Source organism: Mauremys mutica, chromosome 2 (genome assembly GCF_020497125.1).
Source record: "Mauremys mutica isolate MM-2020 ecotype Southern chromosome 2, ASM2049712v1, whole genome shotgun sequence".
NCBI classification, from domain to species: domain Eukaryota; kingdom Metazoa; phylum Chordata; order Testudines; family Geoemydidae; genus Mauremys; species Mauremys mutica.
The window spans coordinates 34,282,838-34,302,588 of record NC_059073.1 but is presented as its reverse complement, the minus strand read 5'-3'; the positions used below and the strand labels follow the sequence as shown (position 1 = coordinate 34,302,588).

The 19,751-nt window shown below is 44.2% G+C and overlaps 2 protein-coding genes across 4 annotated transcripts in view; one reads left to right on the top strand and one right to left on the bottom strand.

The window, feature by feature from the left end:
* Positions 1–6,302, bottom strand: part of NUDCD1 (NudC domain containing 1) — a 154,906-nt gene extending 148,604 nt beyond the window's left edge. Inside the window, exon 1 of the mRNA XM_045005329.1 lies at positions 5,998–6,302. Coding sequence (XP_044861264.1) covers positions 5,998–6,115 — 118 coding nt within the window. The 5' untranslated portion in view covers positions 6,116–6,302. The remainder of the gene's footprint in view (positions 1–5,997) is intronic.
* A 115-nt stretch (positions 6,303–6,417) lies between these two features.
* Positions 6,418–17,082, top strand: ENY2 (ENY2 transcription and export complex 2 subunit). Of its 3 annotated transcripts, none has more exons than XM_045005331.1 (5): positions 6,418–6,571; positions 9,494–9,589; positions 11,632–11,702; positions 13,479–13,553; positions 14,871–17,080. In XM_045005331.1, the coding sequence occupies exons 2-5, from the start codon at positions 9,522–9,524 to the stop codon at positions 14,945–14,947; spliced, it is 291 nt and encodes a 96-aa protein (XP_044861266.1). In that variant the 5' UTR covers positions 6,418–6,571; positions 9,494–9,521; the 3' UTR covers positions 14,948–17,080. The 3 variants fall into 3 exon arrangements, with proteins under 3 accessions (XP_044861266.1, XP_044861267.1, XP_044861268.1); XM_045005332.1 differs by lacking the exon at positions 6,418–6,571 and adding an exon at positions 6,706–6,846 and having other exon boundaries at positions 14,871–17,082; XM_045005333.1 differs by lacking the exon at positions 6,418–6,571 and adding an exon at positions 7,759–7,804 and having other exon boundaries at positions 14,871–17,082.
* The last annotated feature ends 2,669 nt before the right edge of the window (positions 17,083–19,751 follow it).

The following is a 19,751-nucleotide window of genomic DNA, read 5'->3' as shown; positions in this document are numbered from 1 at the left end:
TTAAAAAGTTATAAACATACATTTAATTAATAACCATATTATTTAATAACACTGTTAAATTATTTCCCAACTTCACTGATTTATTTTAAAGAGTTGACTCATCCTTTTATTTTCTAGGCTGGAGCTGTAACAGCAGATGGGAAGATTTCTTTACATTTGAGAGCAGTCATTACCTTAGGCTCTCCAACATACAAACTTCCTTAAATATTTTTTACTCTTGGGGGAATTCTGTGCCCCTATGGATGCACAGCATTCATGTCCCCTGCAGATTTCTTTGCTTCCGTGCAGGAAAATGACTTGTGGCTTCCCTGTCAGAAAGAGCAGTCATGCAACTCTCCCCAGCAGTATGTTTTGAGTGCCCAGAGCAGCTGACAGAGGTAAATCACTGTGGGGCAGGACTGGGGAAAACCTGGCTGGTTGCTCCTACCCTGTGCCAGGCTCAGCTGCTAGTCCCAGCTGGACTGGAGAAGACAGGACTGCCTCTTCTGCACGGCATCTGGGGCCAGGTCAGACCCACCCACAGATTTCTCCCCAGGCTGCAGGAAGTTCTGCAATCTCTCCCCCACCCCACTTCTTGTGCCCATCACTCCTAAGCTGCAGGGGGTGGGATCACTGTATAGGGAGCTGCTCCCCCATCCACCTAACTACATCCAGAGCCTCCTGCCAAGCCTCACTCCCCTGCACCTGGACCACCCTGACAAGACACCTGCACCCAGATCTCCACTGAGACCCACTCCCCCAGCATCTGGGGCCCTCACACACCCAGACACCCCTGCTGAGCTCTATCCCCCCCACACCCAGACCCTCCTCTCCCCTGCTGAGCCTCAATCACCTTCTCTGGACCTTTACCTCCTCTCCCCTGCAGAGTCCATTGCACCCAGAATCCCCCCCAATAAGCCCCTGTGTATCCAGATTCCCCCTGCACCCCCCCCAGAGCTGCCTGCATCCAGACTGCCCCACAAAGAACCCTCTCAGCTGGATCCCCTCACAGTAAGCCCCTCCATACTTGGAGTCTGCCGGGCTGAGCCTGCCTGCCCACACCTAGTGCACCTGGCATAGAGGGACAGGGCCTTGGGGTATTTCTGGGGCAGGCCCAGTACTTGCGCCATGTCAGGGTTGGGTGCAGCCTCACCAGTGAGTCCGTGTCCTTGCGGGGAGCTGCAGAGTTGTCTCCCACCTCTGGTAAAGTCTGTTCCATCAGAGTTGTCTCCCACCTCTGTGCAGCCAGTGGCCTGTGCTCCCTAGTGCCATCCTGGAGCCTCCACATTTATTTGACAAATAAAATTTGCAGAATTTTAAAATATTGTGCGCATAGTTTTTAGGGTTTTGGCACAGAATGCCCTCAGGAGTAATTTTTCAGAGATGACACCAGTTGGATCATCAAGAAAATGTCAAATGCATGTTTTTAATTAGGTGACACTTCATCCATGTTCAGACATTTCTGGAGGAAAAAAAAGTCTGTCATTATGTTTACCTCCATTTATTTATACTTAAAAAAATATTAGCAACTATTTTTTAATGTGCAAATTATACAGTCAAAATTAAATGTATTTTCTTTTGCACCCATATTGGACACAGGATCATCATATTTAAGTCAGCTTGTGGACACTTGTTTAGGCTGATATTTTCATGCTGGGAGTCTGCCTCAGGCTGCTGTCCCCCCCCCCGGCCCTTTTTTTTTTTTTTTTTAAATTTCAGCTAAAATGATTCAGCCATGTCGGAGAGGGAGACTAGGAAAAATACATTATTGTACACATTAAAACATTCTGGAGACCTTTTCTGAACAGTTCTAGTGCCACTATGCTTTGGAGCAGGGATTTAAAATTTGGCAGTGGGTGGGACTTTTGCATTATAGAAGTGCTTTTTGCAGTCCCTGTGAAAATCCACCTACATTTGGTTAAGTTAAAAGCCTTTGTAAAAATCAGTTTACACATGCTCAGGAAAGATGTCTTATATTTTAGCAATTCAATTCACTAAAGATCCCATCCACACTGAACATGCTCCAGTCTGAGGCTGGGCACCTGAATGGAGAGCAGGGAGCCTGTCTCTTCTGTATTCTTAATGCCCCCTTGCTGAGCTCAATCAAAGTGGAGAAAGGAGCTGCCTGATTCGAATGCAGAGGGAACAAGAGAGGAAACTGACTTGTGGATAGGACTAGGGTGTGGCAGGGAGGGGGAGAAGGAAACCAGCACTGGATCACTGACATAAAACCAGGTGTGGAGACTGGAACTGGAAGCTGGAGGTGGGAATGAGGGATTGGACTGAGGAGTTGGGAGACTGTGAACCAGTAAAGTGGAAGGAGGGAAGACCGAGATCAGATGAAGAGCCATGGGCAGGGATTGGGAGTAGGATGAGAAACCCAAGGAGAGGAGACTGGGACTAGCTAGGGAAAGAGAATGGGACTGAGATGAGGAGCCTGAGGTGGGGGAGACACAGAACTAGGACAGAACAATCTGTTCCGACTGGAATACACTTCCTTCCAGAGCCTGGAATGGAATCCAAGATTTGAGTCTCACCATTCCTCTGCTGACAGAAAAATATCTGTGAAACTAACTGGCCAAGTGTCCCATCCCACCTCTAGTGCTGGTCCACACAGAGAATGCCAACCTACTAATGCTATTAGTTACTCCATTAGCAGAAGTCTATGCAGTGGACCTGAAGGTTCCAACCCCATTGATGAACCATGTGAGTGTCAATATAATGTGATGGAATTTGTCCTTTCAGTTTACTTTTTTAAACTAGCTTGCAATTTACACACAACAAATGTTAATACATTAGGGGTCCCTGTGGGGAAAAAAATTGTATGTGACCATCAGAATGCATACACAAAAGGAGGCCAATTAAAGTTGCACAGGCAACCTTAATTCTGGCTTTTGCTAACTGAGTGCTTAGTTTTACAACCTTAATAATAGTCTTAACAGTTTGTGCTCATGGTACATCTGCAGTCTTATATTCATGTGCTTATACAATAGGATTTATTTCTCTTATCAAACTCATTGTAAAAGAAAAACCCTGATGAAGTCAAACAGTACTAACATAACTGTATCAATAACTTCACAGCAATGTAAACTGATACTGCATTATAAGTGTTTAACGAAAAGTGGACAAGAAACTCCGATGGAACAGACTTTACCAAATAAACTACCCCAAGGTTCAGTCTGTACAGTAAACCAAAACACAGAATAAATACAAATACATAAGAGCAAGAATTCCAGATCAGACAACTGGTCTATTTAGGCCACTTTCCTGCCTCTGATTTTGGCCAGCACACAGGTTCTAATGTACTAATGTAATAAAGTTCCACACATCAGGGTTTGAGGTTCTTTTACTGATCTTATTACTGCCATCATCTAAGAAGTGCTGCCAGAATAGAATACTGCAAACATCTCTGCATGCATCGTCAGGAAGTCTTAACTATTGCAATACTCTTAGGTCCCTCCAGTACAGCACATTGAACTCTGTGATTACACCACAGGACTTCAATAGGACTCCACACATGCACAGGATTCAGTCTCATGGTTCCCAGTGCAGGATCAAGTCCTCAGACTACAACTTCTTCAGGACACGGTCTCCATCTTTCTATTGTACAACACCTAACACATTTTGGTTATTACTATAATATAAAATAATAAACTACACAGGGACTTAGATTTCAGCTACTCCAAAACCATCAACTAAAACTACAGCTATGTCTAATGTGCTCTTTGCATGGGCTGAACATTAAAGTCTTGCTTTTAAAGTTAAAGCACTTTACAGTCCTAAAACATCTTATTTATAAAAGATTTACAAAGTATGGAATCAAAACTGATCAATAAGATGTCTTGCCCATGACAATATGATTAATGTTTTATTACAAGACATGCCCTGAAACATGAAACAATACAGTGCATTATAACAATGATATTGATTTTAATTATAAATAGAACTCTATCAGTTGAATAAGCCATTTTCCTTTCTGACCACATGTTGGGCTCAGATATTGAGCTTCAGTGATAAAAATTAGACCCTACTATATACAGGACTAAGAAATTGTAACCTGGGTGGAAAAGTAATTTACCTATCATTTATAAAATAAATCAAAGGTTTTCTGAAACCTCCACAGACAAACTTTGCAACTAAGCTACATTTATAGTAAAAAAAAATTAAAGAAATATGCAAAATACGTTCCTTTACCATCATCTTGTCCTCCTATTCCATGCCTCAATTTCTTCTATTCTTCACCTGAAGAGTCCAATCATAATCCTAGACTGCGAGCTCTCTGAGGCAGGATCTATTTTTATTTGCTGTTTAGCACAAGGGTACTCTGATCCCTAACTCGGGTCTCTAGACACTATTTGTTAACTGTATTACAATGACAACTGGCAATTTTTCCAAGCCTCAAACATCAAATTCTGTAAAATTCAAGCTTTAAGTTTAAAAAAAAAATCCCCAGCACTGTTCATTGTGCAGGTAACCTTCCAAATGCAAAACCAAGCATAAACCAATGCAGCATTCTCTTGGAGAGTTTTGGTGATTCTAATTTTAATTTTTCCACCAAATCTCATAACATTTAGTGTTTTTCTTAAAGTTCCATCTTATGGCCATTTTTTATAAAAATCTTAGCTTCCATTAAAAAAAAAGTACATCTCTAGCCCTTATGGCTGAAGAGACAAAGCTTGAAAACATGAACCACACAAACAACCAGGAATCCAGTGGCACCTTAAAGACTAACAAATTTATTTGGGCATAAGCTCTCATGGGTAAAAAAAAACCCCACTTCTTCAGATGCATGACCCACACAAGCGCAAAAACCAAAAGGCAAATTAAAAAAAAATGTTTTAAAATCTCATGATTTTTTAAGGTAATCCTATGATGCTGAGGTCCAGTTCATGATTTTTAAACACTTAAGGTTGGCAATACTAGGGTCAGCATACAGGCAGCTCCTGTATCTCTGCTACTGCTCATAATTTCCCCAAGCAGCTGAGAGAGTGAAATTAAAAGACCTCAAGGTCAGTTTCAGAGCTACTGTTCTGTGAGCAGCTTTGAAACTAACAAAGAACATGTAAATTTCACCTGCGACTGTTCATGTCTTAAGGGCTATAAAGACAGACACTAGCACTGTTCACCAGGAACAAGGACTTCCAAAAACTACAGGCGGAGGGAAAAGTATAGAAAAAACTCAACCCATAGGAGTCTGGGAGACAAACAGACTCAGAAGTCTCAGAATGGGAAGGTAAAAACTGGGCTCCTCCTTCCCTTACAGAAACCAGACGATCTGAGGGCTTCAAATTCATCAGGACACCTATTAGGAAGAGGTTGATATAAAAGATGGAGCCCAGTGCAGGCCCCAAGGACCACACTACACGAGGACATCACTATACTACTGATGAAGGCGTATGGGGAGAGGGGACTATTACAACCACAACCATGTGTTACCTAAATATTAATGCTGAAATGCTAAAACCCCCAAAGCCAACAAAACTCAGAAGTTACTTGCAGACTGACAGAGGCGCTAGAGAAAGCGCTGGCCTGCACCAGGAGTACTAGAGACTTCTGCCAGCACAGCTCTATCAGCCGAGGATGGCACTGACCACACAAGCGACCTCTGCCTCTACTACACACATGGCTCTAGAGGCGAATGCCCCAAACCTGGAACAAACATCTTAAAAGCGCCCCAGCCGGCCCGGGGCTTTCCGCGGCGAGGGGGTGTCCCAGGCCCCGGAGAACGTTTACCCAACACCTGCCCTGCAGGCGGGCACAACAGCGGCAGCTTCCAGCCACCTGGGGCGGGCATGACGGGCAGCCACCTGGGCAGAGCAAAGCAACCCGCGGCGGGGAGAAGGCTTCAGCCAGGGCAAACAAACGCCGGCTCCTGCGAGGAGAGACCCAGCCCCAGCCCCTGCCGCCGCGCCGGGGCTCCCCTGCCAGCAGCGGCATCTCCCCACTGCAGAGTCCCAAGAGTCCCCCCCCTCCGCCCGGCCGCGGCCGCCGCCGCCACGTTTCCCCAGCGCCCCTCACCCGAGTCCAGCCCCAGCTGGTAGCAGGCCAGCGGCTCCAGGGAGAGCTTGTAGCCCTCGAACTTGGGGTCCAAGAGCAGTCGCTTCACGCGCAGGGAGCAGTTGGCCGCCGCCTCCATCCCCGGCCAGGCCCGGAGTTACCGCCTGCGCCGAGGGAGAAAGTTTGGAAGGAGACCGTGCGCGTGAAGCGAGCCGCCTCACTGGCTCACGCAAGGAGCAGGCGGAGCGTGGAGCACCCTGGGAATGGTAGTTTTAGGGCTCTAACCGCAAGGGACCGCGGCTGTCAGCCGCCAGGCATGTCGGGAGTTGTATGCCGCACGGGGGCGCCCAGAACGTGGGGCATGCTGGGAGTTGTAGTTCTAGCCTCCTAGGGAATCGGCACGTCCGAGCGCCCAGACCTTAGGGCATACTGGGAGTTGTAGTTTTTAAATTGAGCAAGGGACGACGTCGTCCCGGACTCCATTTCCCAAGGTCCCCCGCGCGAAGGGGGCGGGCAGGAGCTTGGCAGGGCTGGGTTCTCCCTGGGAGACGGCGTCGCCTTCTCCTCCCCCAGAGCTGGGCGCGCCGCCGCGGGGGTGAGTCCTGGGGTCCCGAGCGAACCGGTCGCGGGGTTCGACTCTCCGCAGGAGGGGCCGGGGGCGCGCTTGGAGGGGGCGGGGAGCCGCGGGGCTCGGCCTGAAGTCCCCGCCCCCACCCGCGCCGCGCGGCTGGGTTCCCGGCTCTGGGGCCAGGCCCGCGCTTCCCCACGCCGCGGGGCGGAGGGCTGCCAGAGTGACTGGCCTGGCTCTGGGGCTGCCGCGAGCCTTGGCTTGGCTTGGCGCCATGCTGCTGTGGCTACCCCTCCCCCGCGGTGGGTGTAGCGCAGCCCGGACTAGGGCTACCAGATGTCCTGGTTTTAAAGGGGCAGTCCGGTTTGGGGGACTTTTTCTTATATAATCACCCGCCCCCTGTCCCGTTTTTTTCACAGTGGCTGTCTTGTCACCCTAGCCCCGACCCACAGGGCCTGGGGGGTAGGTCGGGCGGGGCGGATGATCACTGGGTGGGGAGGGATGGGGAGAAGGTAGGTCACTGGCTGGAGAGAAGTGGGGGGTCTGGTCATTGCCCGGGGCGGGGGGGGGGGATGATCACTGGGTGGGGGGTGGGGAGAAGGTAGGTCACTGGCTGGAGAGAAGTGGGGGGTCTGGTCATTGCCCGGGGGGGGGCGGATGATCACTGGGTGGGGGGTGGGGAGAAGGTAGGTCACTGGCTGGAGAGAAGTGGGGGGTCTGGTCATTGCCCGGGGCGGGGGGGGATGATCACTGGGTGGGGGGTGGGAAGAAGGTAGGTCACTGGGCGGGGAAGTGAGGGAGAAAGGGGTCTGGTCACTGGCTGATGGTGGGAGTTGGGAGGGAGGGAGAAGACAGGTCACTAGCCGGGAGGAAGGGGGTCTGGCCAGGGGGTGGGGAGACGGCAGGTTATTGGGGAGTGGTGCTGGTTTTCCCTCTATCGGGTGTGCTATGGAGTCTCTACCCTGTGGAGGCTCGGGGATGGGGGTGGGTGGGGAGTACAAAGGCCCTCTGGTTGAACGTTATCTGAAACTCAGCTCTTCTAACTTATAGTATCTCACCCCCACTTGACTAAATCTGTGCTGCAGTCCCAGTGCCGGCTGTTGCATCATTACACAGGGAGGTGAGAGCACTTAGCTCAGTAGGACTGACGCACAGCTGAATTTGATGGTCTCCAGTTTTGACCATGCCATAGAACCACTCCATAGTTCAGGGCAGATAGCAGCCTTTCTTCAAGTCAGGGCTGAAATACCAGATCTTGAGGTAAGGTGGTAGAGTTGTGGGTATGAAGTGGCTCAAGTGAGTTCTGTTAGTCCTTTTATGAAAATTAAACTATAATTGTTTATCTGTCCTCCCTTTCCTTTAGTGGTGGAGAAATTATCATGTGTACATATTATCACAGGCAGCACTGGTATTTAGGAGCAAAAGTTTTCTACATACCTTCATCAAAATCAGGCAATCTCTTATTAGAGCCATGAATTTAATAACTGTAAAGAGACAAGGTGGATGAGATAATATCTTTTACAATAGGACCTCAGAGTTATGAACACTGGAGTTACGAACTGACGGGTCAAACACATTCCTCATTTGGAACTGCAAGTATGCAGGCAGCAGCAGCAGACGGGGGGGGGGGGGGGAAGCAAATACAGTATAGTACTATATTAAATATAAACTAATAAAAAAGAAAAGGAAAGTGTTTCTATGCTTCTTTCATTTCACTGGGTCTCAAACTTTTTTTTACTGGCGACGCCTTTCATATCACAAGCCTCTGAGTACGACCCCCCCCAATAAATTTAACACCCTTTTGAATATATTTAACACCATTATAAATGCTGGAGGCAAGCTGGGTTTGGGATGGAGGTTGACAGCTTGCGACTCCCCCCCCCATGTAATGACTTTGTGACTCCCTGAGGGGTCCTGACCCGCAGTTTGAGAATCCTTGTTTTATTTAAATTAAGATGGGTAAAAGCAGCATTTTTCTTCTGAATACTAAAGTTTTAAAGCTGTATTAAGTCATTGTTCAGTTGTAAACGTTTGAAAGAACAACCATAACGTTTTGTTCACAGTTATGAACAATCTCCATTCCTGAGGTGTTCATAACTCTGAGATTCTACTGTATTGAACCAACTTCTGTTGGTGATGGAGACAAGCTTTTGAGCTTACATGGAGCTCTTCTTGGCTGTAGCTTTTCTTACCAATGGAAATTGATCCAACAAAAGATATTACCTCACCCACCTTGCAACTCAAATATCCTGGCTACAGCACCACTGCACACAACTTTAAGAATTGTGGCAGGTTTTTTTTCCTCTTTTTACCAGCATTCTAAAGTGGAGGTGAATGTGCAGAAAATACTAGTTAATCAGGAAGCAAAGGTTATTGTATACAGTTTGGGTCATCAGGAGTGAACAGTAGTTTCTGAATGTATGTGAGGACAGTAAGGTTCATTCATATGTGATCACCTTGCTGAGTTCTGTTAATCAGTATTTCTGATATAAACAATGTGTGACTGTCTTCAGTAAGTTGAGTTAACATCTTTCTCTTGGCTAACTCTGTAAATTAAACAAATGCCAAAAACGGAGGGGGGCTACACTCAAAATGCTGCAGCTGCGCCAGTGTAGTGCTTCAGTGTAGGTGCTGCCTATGCTGACACAAGGGGTTTCCCCTATTGGTAATCCACCTCCCTGAGGTGGTTGCCAGGTTGCCGGAAGAATTCTTCTGTCAATCTAGCTCTGAATACATGGGGACCTAGGTTGGTTTAACAATGCTACTCAGGGAAGTGGATTTTCCACATCTCTGACTGACATAGTAAAGGCAACCTAATTTTCTACTGTAGACCAGGCCTAACAGACTGTAGAGAAAGGGAAATTTAATTGTTTGTTTACATACATGTTTTCTTATGTTGCAAATGACTAGTAAACAATGCTATTAAAATCTTTTTTAATAATTTTATAGATTTGCTGTGGAAATCTAGGTTTTCAACATGAATAAAGATGCACAGATGAGAGCAACTATTAACCAAAAACTAATAGAAACAGGAGAGCGAGAACGGTAAGTAGATTTTTTTTCTTATATGTTTTTATGCTCATTAAATGTCATAAAATGATGTAGCATGAAGGATGTCCTAAAAAGTAAAAAAGGTGAAATCCCTTCTATAATTCTAAATGCTGCAAAACAGTTGCGAAAATCTTGTGTATTATACCAGTAAAGAAGACTTAATTAAAATATTCAAAAGTAAGGAAAAATAAACCCCCTCGTTCAGTTTTTAACTAAAACAAAAAAGCTGGTAAAATAATAAGAGGTGGGAAAGTTGGCCTATAAATCCCAAGTGAACACCAGGGTTGTTGTTAATGGAGAAAACATCTTTGTTGGATCTAAAATTACACTGTTAAACAATGAGGTTGCAATTTATTCTTTTTTCGGGCAAAGAGGGAGAGTTGCAGTTTCCTTTTTCTGTGCTCAAATTTCTCCCCCCGTGCTTCTGTATGGGAGAAGAATATTAATACACCTCTACCGCGATATAACGTGACCCGATATAACATGAATTCAGATATAATGCTGTAAAGCAGTGGTCCGGGGGGGGAGGGCTGTGCACTCCGTCGGATCAAAGCAAGTTTGACATAACGCGGTTTCACCTATAACGCGGTAAGATTTTTTGGCTCCTGAGGACAGCGTTATATTGGGGTAGAGGTGTATCTCTCATTTAGACTTTCAGCTATCTAGTTAACAGTGAATTGGTAGCCAGAACAGACTGGATAATAGCATTTATAAGCTAGAATTTATTTTCTTTGCTTTCTCAACTCTCTTCTTCCTCCTCCTCCCTCTCTTTCACCCTTCATACTATATGCACTGTTTCTCCCTCTTTGTCAGAATGTTCTAAGTTTAAAATCCCTTTCATCAGTGGATCTCCAACTCCTTCATTTTCTGAGACCCTTGAAAGAGAGAGGTCCTCTCTCATGGACATTTTTCTTCCCATTATCATATTCTGTGAATCACTGCCATGTTTCTTTTCGCTTATTCCCCTCCTAGTTGTGATTATATATTTTGGAATGGTGCTTTGTAAAAATGCACACTTGTGACTAGGATGCTTAAAAGGATAATGAGGTATTGTTTACTCTTAAATCAGAGTAAAATAAGTTTTATCAACTTTTTTGGCAGAAGGAGTGGAGAGAAATTGTTTCCCTAAAATATTATTGCACAAATAAAATCTAAGCACAGTATCAAGATTGTGTTCTGTTACATACAATGGTGGAGCAGTAGAATTTTTTTCTTGAATTCAATTTATCCAAAACAGCAAAGCAACCACAATTGGTTTTAATTTGGTCTTCCAGAGTCCCCTATATTGTCCTTCCTCATCCAAACATCTTGCCTCTTAATATCCTACTGGTCAAAGAGGACCAGAGTTCACACTTCAGACTGTTGGTCCAACTCTTTCATTCAAAAATGGGGGATGGCTTGAGCAAAGCAGGATGATCGAAGGCTAAGTGCGCTCCCAGCCCATGGAGTAAAGGACTGGAATTTTTGCTACTAAGCCACTATGCTAGTTTACCACATCTTATTTTAACTTGTTTTTTCTTCACCTCTTTAAGTATTAGTCTGCTGCTTTCCCATATCCAGTGTACTCCCTGGCAGTAAAGGAGGGTTACTACTGTGCTAGGAACAAAATAGAGTGAAACTGTCTTGAATCCTTTTCAGTTTTGTTCTGCACTTGTTGATTGTGCTGAGAGGAGGTTATATACCAGGCACATTCCCCCTTTCCCAGACTTCTCTGATGATAAAAATATCGTAGGATATTCAATGCCCAGTTTAAATCTCCAATGAAAACATAGTTTGGATACTTCAAATTCAGAGTTACAAATGTTTCTTTGAAATCACGTCACTTACACTGAAAGTCACTTACACTTACTCCTGGCCATCTTGGCTCCCTTTGAATACAGTAGCTTATTTTATTTCCCAGCGTGAATTAGTGTGCAGCTGTGCCTACAAAGGCTTACAGTGATGTATTTTTTATAAAGTGTTTTGAAGTGAAATATTCTTTCTTTGCTGTTAAAAACACTTTTTCTTCTAGTAAGTTTACTTTGTCATCTTTACAGCCTTAAAGAGCTGCTGAGAGCCAAATTAATTGAATGTGGCTGGAAGGATCAGTTGAAGGCACACTGTAAAGGTAATTAAGGTTAACTACATTCAACACCCTTAGTTATTGCCTAAGGTAAGAAAATAGGTGCATCACTTCTAGCCAAATAAGAGTTCCAGATGAAAGCTTGAGTACCTGAAGGTCAGTGTGAATAAGACAGAGATGATGCTGTTGGGCAAGAGAGCATCTCGGACAAATGTGGAAGGCAGGGTATGAATGCTTTCTTATGGGATTCCTTCTCACTACACCTGTACTCAAATTGGTGTTTTGTGGTTTTGGAATCATCTTGCATGTATCTCTGTTCACCAATTCTCAGGCAACCTGGATAGCCCAAAATGCATTTTCACATCTTTGGCATTTTCACATCTTTCACATCTTTTTGAAATTTCCTCTGATTTGGAATTCATTGTAGTTGCCAAGGTCTGTTGTATTTAAACTTCTAAAATGTGTGACTGCTTGATTGCTAACGTCTAAAGAACTGTTTCTGATACAGTTTTTCATTTTGACAAGTGATTTTCATGTCACAAGAGGATAAAAGCAAAAGCAGCAAGCAGAGAGGTATGCCATAAACAATAGTCTGTGCTAGATAAAATTTATTTAAGAACCATTGATACCTCCCAGGACAACTAAGATATTTTCTGCAGATGTGTTTGTATGGGAGGGAGGAGTGCTTGTGCATTATTTCTATTTATGAAAAATTTTCATGAAAACAAAATCACTGATTTAGATGAAGGAAAACAGCATCAGATTAACTGCTAATTACCAAAATTTTGTTTTCAAGTGTCAATAGTAAAGGTAAATAGTGAATGTATTAAATTTAGATAACATTCTTATTACCAAAATGGTCAGCTTCCACGGGGGGCTAGCAGCTTTCTAAACCAGCACATGATTGTTTTCCCGTTAAGAGCCAAAAAAAAGAAAACTTTGACTATTGACATTTAAAGTTTCTTCTGATAAGACTTACTGTGCCCAAATGGTGTTTTTGATGGCAGTCACAGTACATTTTTCAGTAGCTTATAGTGCTAGGATTATTCAGTTCTATTCTCAACTGAAACATTTTACAGTATTGGTTACAACAGTCATTATTTACAAATGCAGAGCACTTTCCAGCAGTGCAGAACTATGCTGATCAAAGTTGAAATTCCTTTCTGCATTGGGTTCTGCATTTCCCAAAAGTATTTACTATATTTAAGGAAAGTGATTTTCTGAAAAATAATCCTAATATGCATATGAACACACTGAAACATGAGCAGGGAGAATACTGTGTACATGTTTACGATAGACCTGATCTTTCTAAAGGAGTACTTTCAAAATTGCTGCTATATTCCTGAGCAATTGACAGTATAGTATTAGTGTGTTTATCTCTTTAATTGTCTTCAAATCTTTACAATTGTGCTTCTGGTTAATGTTACATATAATATTTAACTGAAATTACAGTCTTGTTCTGGCTGCAGTTCAAAGACTTGTAAATAATTGCTGCATTGCTACATGCCCAGACAGTGCCTGTCATTGGTATACACAGGATATATTTGCTAAATGGTGGTCAAGTGAGCTTATTGATCTGTGCACTTGTCTTTTCAGGTTCTTATACCACGCCCACTGATATAGTAATCTGAACTCCATAATATTAATTAGACTTAATCCACAGTAGAATAATCTATATATGATTAATTATAGGATTATATATAGGATTACATATATATGATTAACCTACAAATGCAGGTTTTGTATTATAATATTTGAATATGCCTGTTTTTCTAATGAATGGATTTTAACTATTCAAGTGGTTTTCTTGGTCTTCCCTAGATGTAATCAAAGAAAAGGGGTTAGAGCATGTTACTGTTGATGACTTGGTGGCAGAAATCACTCCCAAAGGTAGAGGTAAGAAAAGTAATGTCACTTAATGCAAAAAATAACCATTAATGCCACACTAAGCTTATACATTTAAATAGTCTAGAAACTTTGTCTAAGCACCAGTAAGTTGCCCACATTGCATATAGAGGAAACTATATAATAGCCTAACTAGTAATCACAAATGGGCTACATGTGTAAATTCATATTGCCATGAAAGCCTTATTGTTTCTGCGCTGACTCATGTATTTAAAATAAATCTTTTTATATGTAACTTCCTTTTAAAAAGACAGAAAAATCTGCTTAACAATTAAATGCCTCCAGTGGTCTCATTGACCGTAGTAGAATTGTGTGTGTGGTGTATGGGAGAGATGTGTTCATATCTCTGTTGTTTTGGCTGGAGACCTCTGTGAGGCTGGGTTAACATGGCAGTGGAATATCGGGGGGAGGTAACAAGAGCAGCAGCAAGAGAGACAATTTGCATCTCGTGAAGAAAGTGCTTTGTGTTACAGTCTCCTTTTTGCAGTCCATTCAGTTGCCCCACAGCCAGTCAGGCCATCTAGGAAACCTCTAGTGTTAAAGAAGATAAAGCTGCTAAAAAACAAACAAACAAAGCCTATTTAGTATGCTCAGAAATGAAACTTCTGAATTCCTGTTCTCGGACCCTGATTCACCATGATAGAATTCCCTAGCTCAGCAGTTCTCAAACTGGGTCGGGACCCCAAAGTGGGTTGGGACCCCATTTTAATGTGGTTACCAGCGCTGGCATTAAACTTGCTTGGGCCAGAGGCCGAAGCCCGAGCCCCACCGCTCTGGGGCTGAAGCCCAAGGTCTTCTGTCCTGGGTGGCTGGGCTCAGGTTACAGGCCCCCTGCCCAGGGAAACCCTTGGCTTCAGTTTTGGCCAGCTTGCCCGCCTGGGGCAATGGGCCTCGGCCTTTCTTGCCCCCCACTCCCGCCTGCTTTGGCAGGCTCAGCTTTCGGTACTCCCTCCTGAGGTCATGTAGTAATTTTTGTTGTCAGAAAGGAGTCGCGTTGTCAGAAGGATGCAATGAAATTTGAGGACCTCTGCCCTAGCTCTTCAGTTTCACAACAGAGCTTATGGGGTAGAAAGTGAGTCAGATCCTTTGCTGCTGATTGCATCCCACCTACTGCCAAATGTAAATCCTTCCGTCTTCTTTGGACTGCTCTCCAACCCCAACAGGAGACTGCTGAATTGGCTTGGTGGCGTTCTAGGAAAGTCTATCATGCATCAACAGAATTGCAGGGGCAACTTATGATGTATTGCGCTGCATATATCTTTTTCTTTTTTCCCTATTTCTTACCTGCTTTTTTTATTTGTATTTCAGCCTTGGTACCGGACAGTGTAAAGAAAGAACTCCTACAAAGAATAAGAACCTTCCTTGCCCAGCATGCCAGTCTTTAAGATTGACATTAATTCTGAGTACCGTATCTTTGTGTTTCTGTATTATGTAAGTCATGCCAGGAATTGGAATACATTTTTCATGTTTTAGAATTTAAGTTCATTTTTGTATGATTAGTTACAAGTTTTTCATTACGCTGCATTAATTTCTTAAACTTGCTGTTTTAATTAAAAAAAAAACAACTTTTGTGGTTATGTGTGTTTTGAAGGCTTTTATCTTCTGTTATATTGAGTGATTTTTAAGCTGGTGATATGTTAATTTTCAGGCATCTTTTGCTACTTTGTACTACGTCATTATATTAAGTCAATACATTTTTTATGATTTTTGAATACATCAACCTGGTAAGTACAAACACATTCACTCTTCCAAAAATGTGTGTAAATATAATAGAAATGCAGATCTAAAAAAAGTAAATATCTGGACAATAGGACACAGTGTTCTATTGTATAAATCCTATTTAGTATGGTTAATAGTTGGATAGCACCAAGGAAAATAAGGACTCTGTACAACACTTTGTTGATGACATTCTTCCCACCAAGTACTTAACCAATATCCCATATGGTGATAGAAAGTTACAACAGGTGCTTTCTTTGGAGTTTTTTTAGGTATATAATTTATTGGAGTTCTGGATAATAACTGAATCTGGATCCACATTCCAACTTTACCAAAAGATGCTTTAACTTCTTTCTTTAGTTAAAAAGAAATGCCTCTACTGCTGCATAACAAGTGCAGTGTTTCACCCTTGCAGCATTCCAGTGGTGTATGAGATCCAGATATGCGTCCGTATATTTCATATACTTCTGGATAAAGGTACTACATACTGGCAATTTTTTTCTTTTTCATCAAGCTGGTGAATCTAAAATTCTGACTAGAACAGACACAAATTGAAACAACAAATAATTGTGCTGAAATAACTTAGTCATCATCGTCACTCCCATAACCGCATTGGTCATTGGGGCACCACCACTGATGAGCAATCAACCAATTGTCACCACCCCTGACGATTGTATGTCAGTGCTTGAGCCTCTGTGAAGTCCATTCCTGTCCACTCTTCTATGTTGTCAATCCATCTCTTCTTCTGTCTACCTCTTCTTCTCTTCCCATGTACTGTCCCTTGGAGGATGATCTTGGATAGGCCAGATGATCTTGTTACATGACCGTACCACTTCAGCTTGCACTTCATGATTATCAGAAGGTCTTCATATGACCCAGCGTATTGGGTGATGATGTTGAGGACCTTTTCATTAGTGATGTGGTCAAAGTGAGAGATGCCCAGGATTTTATGGAAGCATCTCATCTTTACTATCTGTATTTTACGTTCAAGTTCTGCCGTAAGAGTCCATGTCTCGCATGCATACAGAAAAATGGAGATGACTAATGCCTGCAGCAGTTTCAGTTTGGATTCCAGGGAGATGTTCTTATTCCTCCAAACTGGCTTTAGCTTTGCCACTGCTGCTACTGTTTGTGCAGTTTTTGCCCAAATTTCTGCCTTGGATCCTTCATCAGTGGTGAAATACTTGAACCGTTTCACTGTCTCCAGCTCTTGCCCACTGACAGTGATATGTGAGCTGATCCCATCACGTAGCTTTCCAACCTTGTGAAACGACTGGATGAAACCTCCGCAAAATACGGCATGGAAATCAGTGCAGAGAAAACTTACAATAATAAAACACTAAAATGACTGTGAGCAAGGATGATGGTGTGGAGGGTTTGCAGGAGGGAAGAAGTGTTTGGCTTTTACCAGGTTCAATTTGAGTTAGCAGTGCAGTCAGGAGATAATCAGATAGGAGTGAATGGAGGAGGAGCAATCAGGAGATGAATGAGGCAGTTGATCAAATTCCTTTTTATAAAGAGGAGCCACATGAATCTGAGAACTGGAAAAAGGAATTCTTGTCATTCAAGTCACTGCTAAAGCAACCAGCAACAATGGTGTCCTAGTAGGATTAGCTGTTAAATATGAAATACCATTGAGGTTTTGTTTTAAAAGAAATGTGTGTCAAACTAAACTCTGGTGATGGGCACATTTCAAATGTGTAATGAGGGAAAGTAAACAAATGGTAGCTACTTCCTACAATTGTATAAATTGTAGACATGTAATAGAATGCTAAATGTCATTTTTGTTCATAAAAATTGTTTTGCCATCTCAAAGTTTCTTCATCTTTGCCCCAGCCAGCCAATATCTGACAGTGTACTACAGGATTCATTATAATTTGCTCCTTGTCATGCAACTTGATAGTATTAGGTTCAGTTACTCACAAAATAACTTTGCTATGTTTGGTGTGCCACTCCTTTTAGATTTCTGCATACATTTTAAAAAATCCTAAAACATGGGGGTTGGAAGCCTTTGGGGCTGAATGGTTAAGGGCAATGGAAACATCTGGATCCCAGAGAGTAGCAACCATTTTAGATATTCAGCAGCTGGTACGTGAAATTAAGTAGAAGTAGACTCAGTAAAGTTCCTAGTGTCCTTTCCATCACAACTGGCACTTTAATGAACTGGTAATATACAGTTTGTGATGACTTAAAAGTGCTGTCCAGAAAAAAAAGTAATCAGAGTAATCTTATTCTTCTTCAAATGCTTGCTCATGTCCATTCAAGGTGTGTGCGTGCCCACATACACAGTCAGAGATTTTTGCCTTAGCGGTACCCCATAGGTTTGGCTGTAGTGCCCTCTTGAGTGCTGCGCTCAGGTGCCCTCTCAGCTCCTTCTTACCATCTGTGACATTTGGTGAGAGCACCTTGTCTTGCATCACAAGAGCATTAGCGGTTCTTACAGTCCATTGTTCTGTCTCCTTTGTTGTTAGTTGATAAATACTTAGTTAGACCTTTAAGTTAAGTGTTAGAGTAGTTGTTTAGGAGAGTTCTGGCTGGGACTTTGCCTTGGAGCGGGGCATGCCCCATTTCCTAAGCTTTAAACCATGTGACCCCCCACAAGCAGCTGTTTAAAGTCTTTGGGGAAGTCCCACAGAAAAGATAAGTGCAGGATCTGCAAAAACTTTCACCCTCAAACTCAGATGGAGCAGGATATTTCCTTGAGGGCCCTCCTCATGGAGACTGCACTTTGTTCTACATTGTTGCCCTCTCAGTCAGACTGCACGCCTGGTGTATCGGCACGCAGTGCACCTAGCACCATTCCTCCTCCCTGGTGCCTAAGAAGCGCTCAAAGTCGACAGGCCTGCCAGCACTGCAGAAAAAGGAGGCTTCGGGCAGAGGACCTATGTCAGGCCATATGCCTGCCCCGGAGCTGCTCAGGGGTACCACTGCGGTCAGCCCACCTAGTTCAGCCAAGGACTCGCCTTCAACTCCTGGGAGTGGCAGGGGGTCTCGGCCCCTAGTAGGGTCATCTGTGCCCAAAGCTGGCCCGGCGGCCAAAGAGCAAGCAGGCCAACCGGCACCGCAGATACCAAGCCAGGCAACAGATCTGGTCAGGGCCCCAGCATCTATGGGCAAGCTCGTTATGGAACTGGCCCGTAAAGCAGTGGAGTGTCCCTGATCCTCGGACCGCAGACGTTGGTCTCCAGCACTGCGGTCCTGGACCCCGGCACCGTAGCCTTGGTTCCCGATTAGAAGACACAGGTCCCTGACGCCAAGGTCTCCACCTGCAAGGCACCCAACAGCTAAGTTGTGATGATGAATCCTCATAACCATGGTACCGTCGGGCCTCTTGCCAGAGTTCGCCATGGCATAGATCATCATCGCCTATGCAGTCTCCCAGGCATCAATCCCTCCCCTCAGTGTGGGATCCTTTCTGGTCGTAGCACCAGTTTACGGCTCCCCGGTACTGCTCTTTGGGCAGGCATTGGTCCTCACCCTCTCCTTACCAGTCTCCTATTAGGGTCAGTCGGCAGACTCAGGCATCTACGGCTCTGCCCTGGTCACTGTCAGGGCAATGGTCCGAGCCTAAAGGGGAGTTCAGCCCTTGGCCTATAAAAGGCGAATAGCAGCAGCATGGGGGCAGGGGCAATGGCCCTCTCGGCAGTACTGGAACCTGTGGGGACTACCTATTATGCCGGTCCCATACTCCCATTGTTCCTCCCAGGCAACATTGGACAAGTTGCCCCTGGCACAGCCAGCATCCAGCTCTGAGCACGGTGCCAAATCTGACGCGAGTGACAGTGGGCCCCAATGCCCAAGGAGCTGTCCCTGGACAAGCAAGGAGAAGCCACCCCTCCCCTGCTGTGCAGTCATCTTCATCTCCAGATGAAGTGGTGTCGAGCCCTTCACAAACAAGCAGACCCCCGGACGACTTCAAGGAGCACCACGTCCTCAAAAGGGTGGCTGCCAAATTGAACTTGAAGGTCGAGGAGCTAGCAGAGGAGTCCGACCTCTTTAATGTTATACCTTCCTCCACCCCAGCCCGTGTCATATTGCCCATCCACCCGGGGGTCCATAAAATTGCCAAGTCTATGTGGCAGACCCCCTCTTCCATTTCGCCTACCTCCAAGAAGGCAGAAGAGAAGTACTATGTCCCCCCATAGGTGCCACTTGGTCCCTGGTCCAGGGGTATTTGGGGGCTGATAACAAGCGGGTCCTGATCTGGGAGATACAGGCTTTATAGCTATGAGAAATGGAATGAAGTTACTGAAAGTAAATTTGAATCTGAATGTCAGCAAAACAAACAAAAACTCAACAACTTTCTGCCAGTGGCTGTGGGACAATTTTCTGAATTAAGTGATAAGTCCTATTGCTTTAGACACGTAAAAATGGCACTGCACAAAGCATTAGAAATCCTGCAAAGGGACAGTGTAGGTGTCTTAATTGGCATTTTCCAGTTCATTCCCTGATGAACTTGAGTTGCTTATTGCA

Excerpts from the sequence above, each read along its gene's own strand:
- ENY2 (XM_045005332.1), top strand. The coding sequence starts at position 9,522 with ATGAATAAAGATGCACAGATGAGAGCAACTATTAACCAAAAACTAATA. Across the intron at positions 11,703-13,478 it reads GTTGAAGGCACACTGTAAAG|ATGTAATCAAAGAAAAGGGG; the intron begins GTAATTAAGGTT and ends GGTCTTCCCTAG. Across the intron at positions 13,554-14,870 it reads AATCACTCCCAAAGGTAGAG|CCTTGGTACCGGACAGTGTA; the intron begins GTAAGAAAAGTA and ends TTTGTATTTCAG.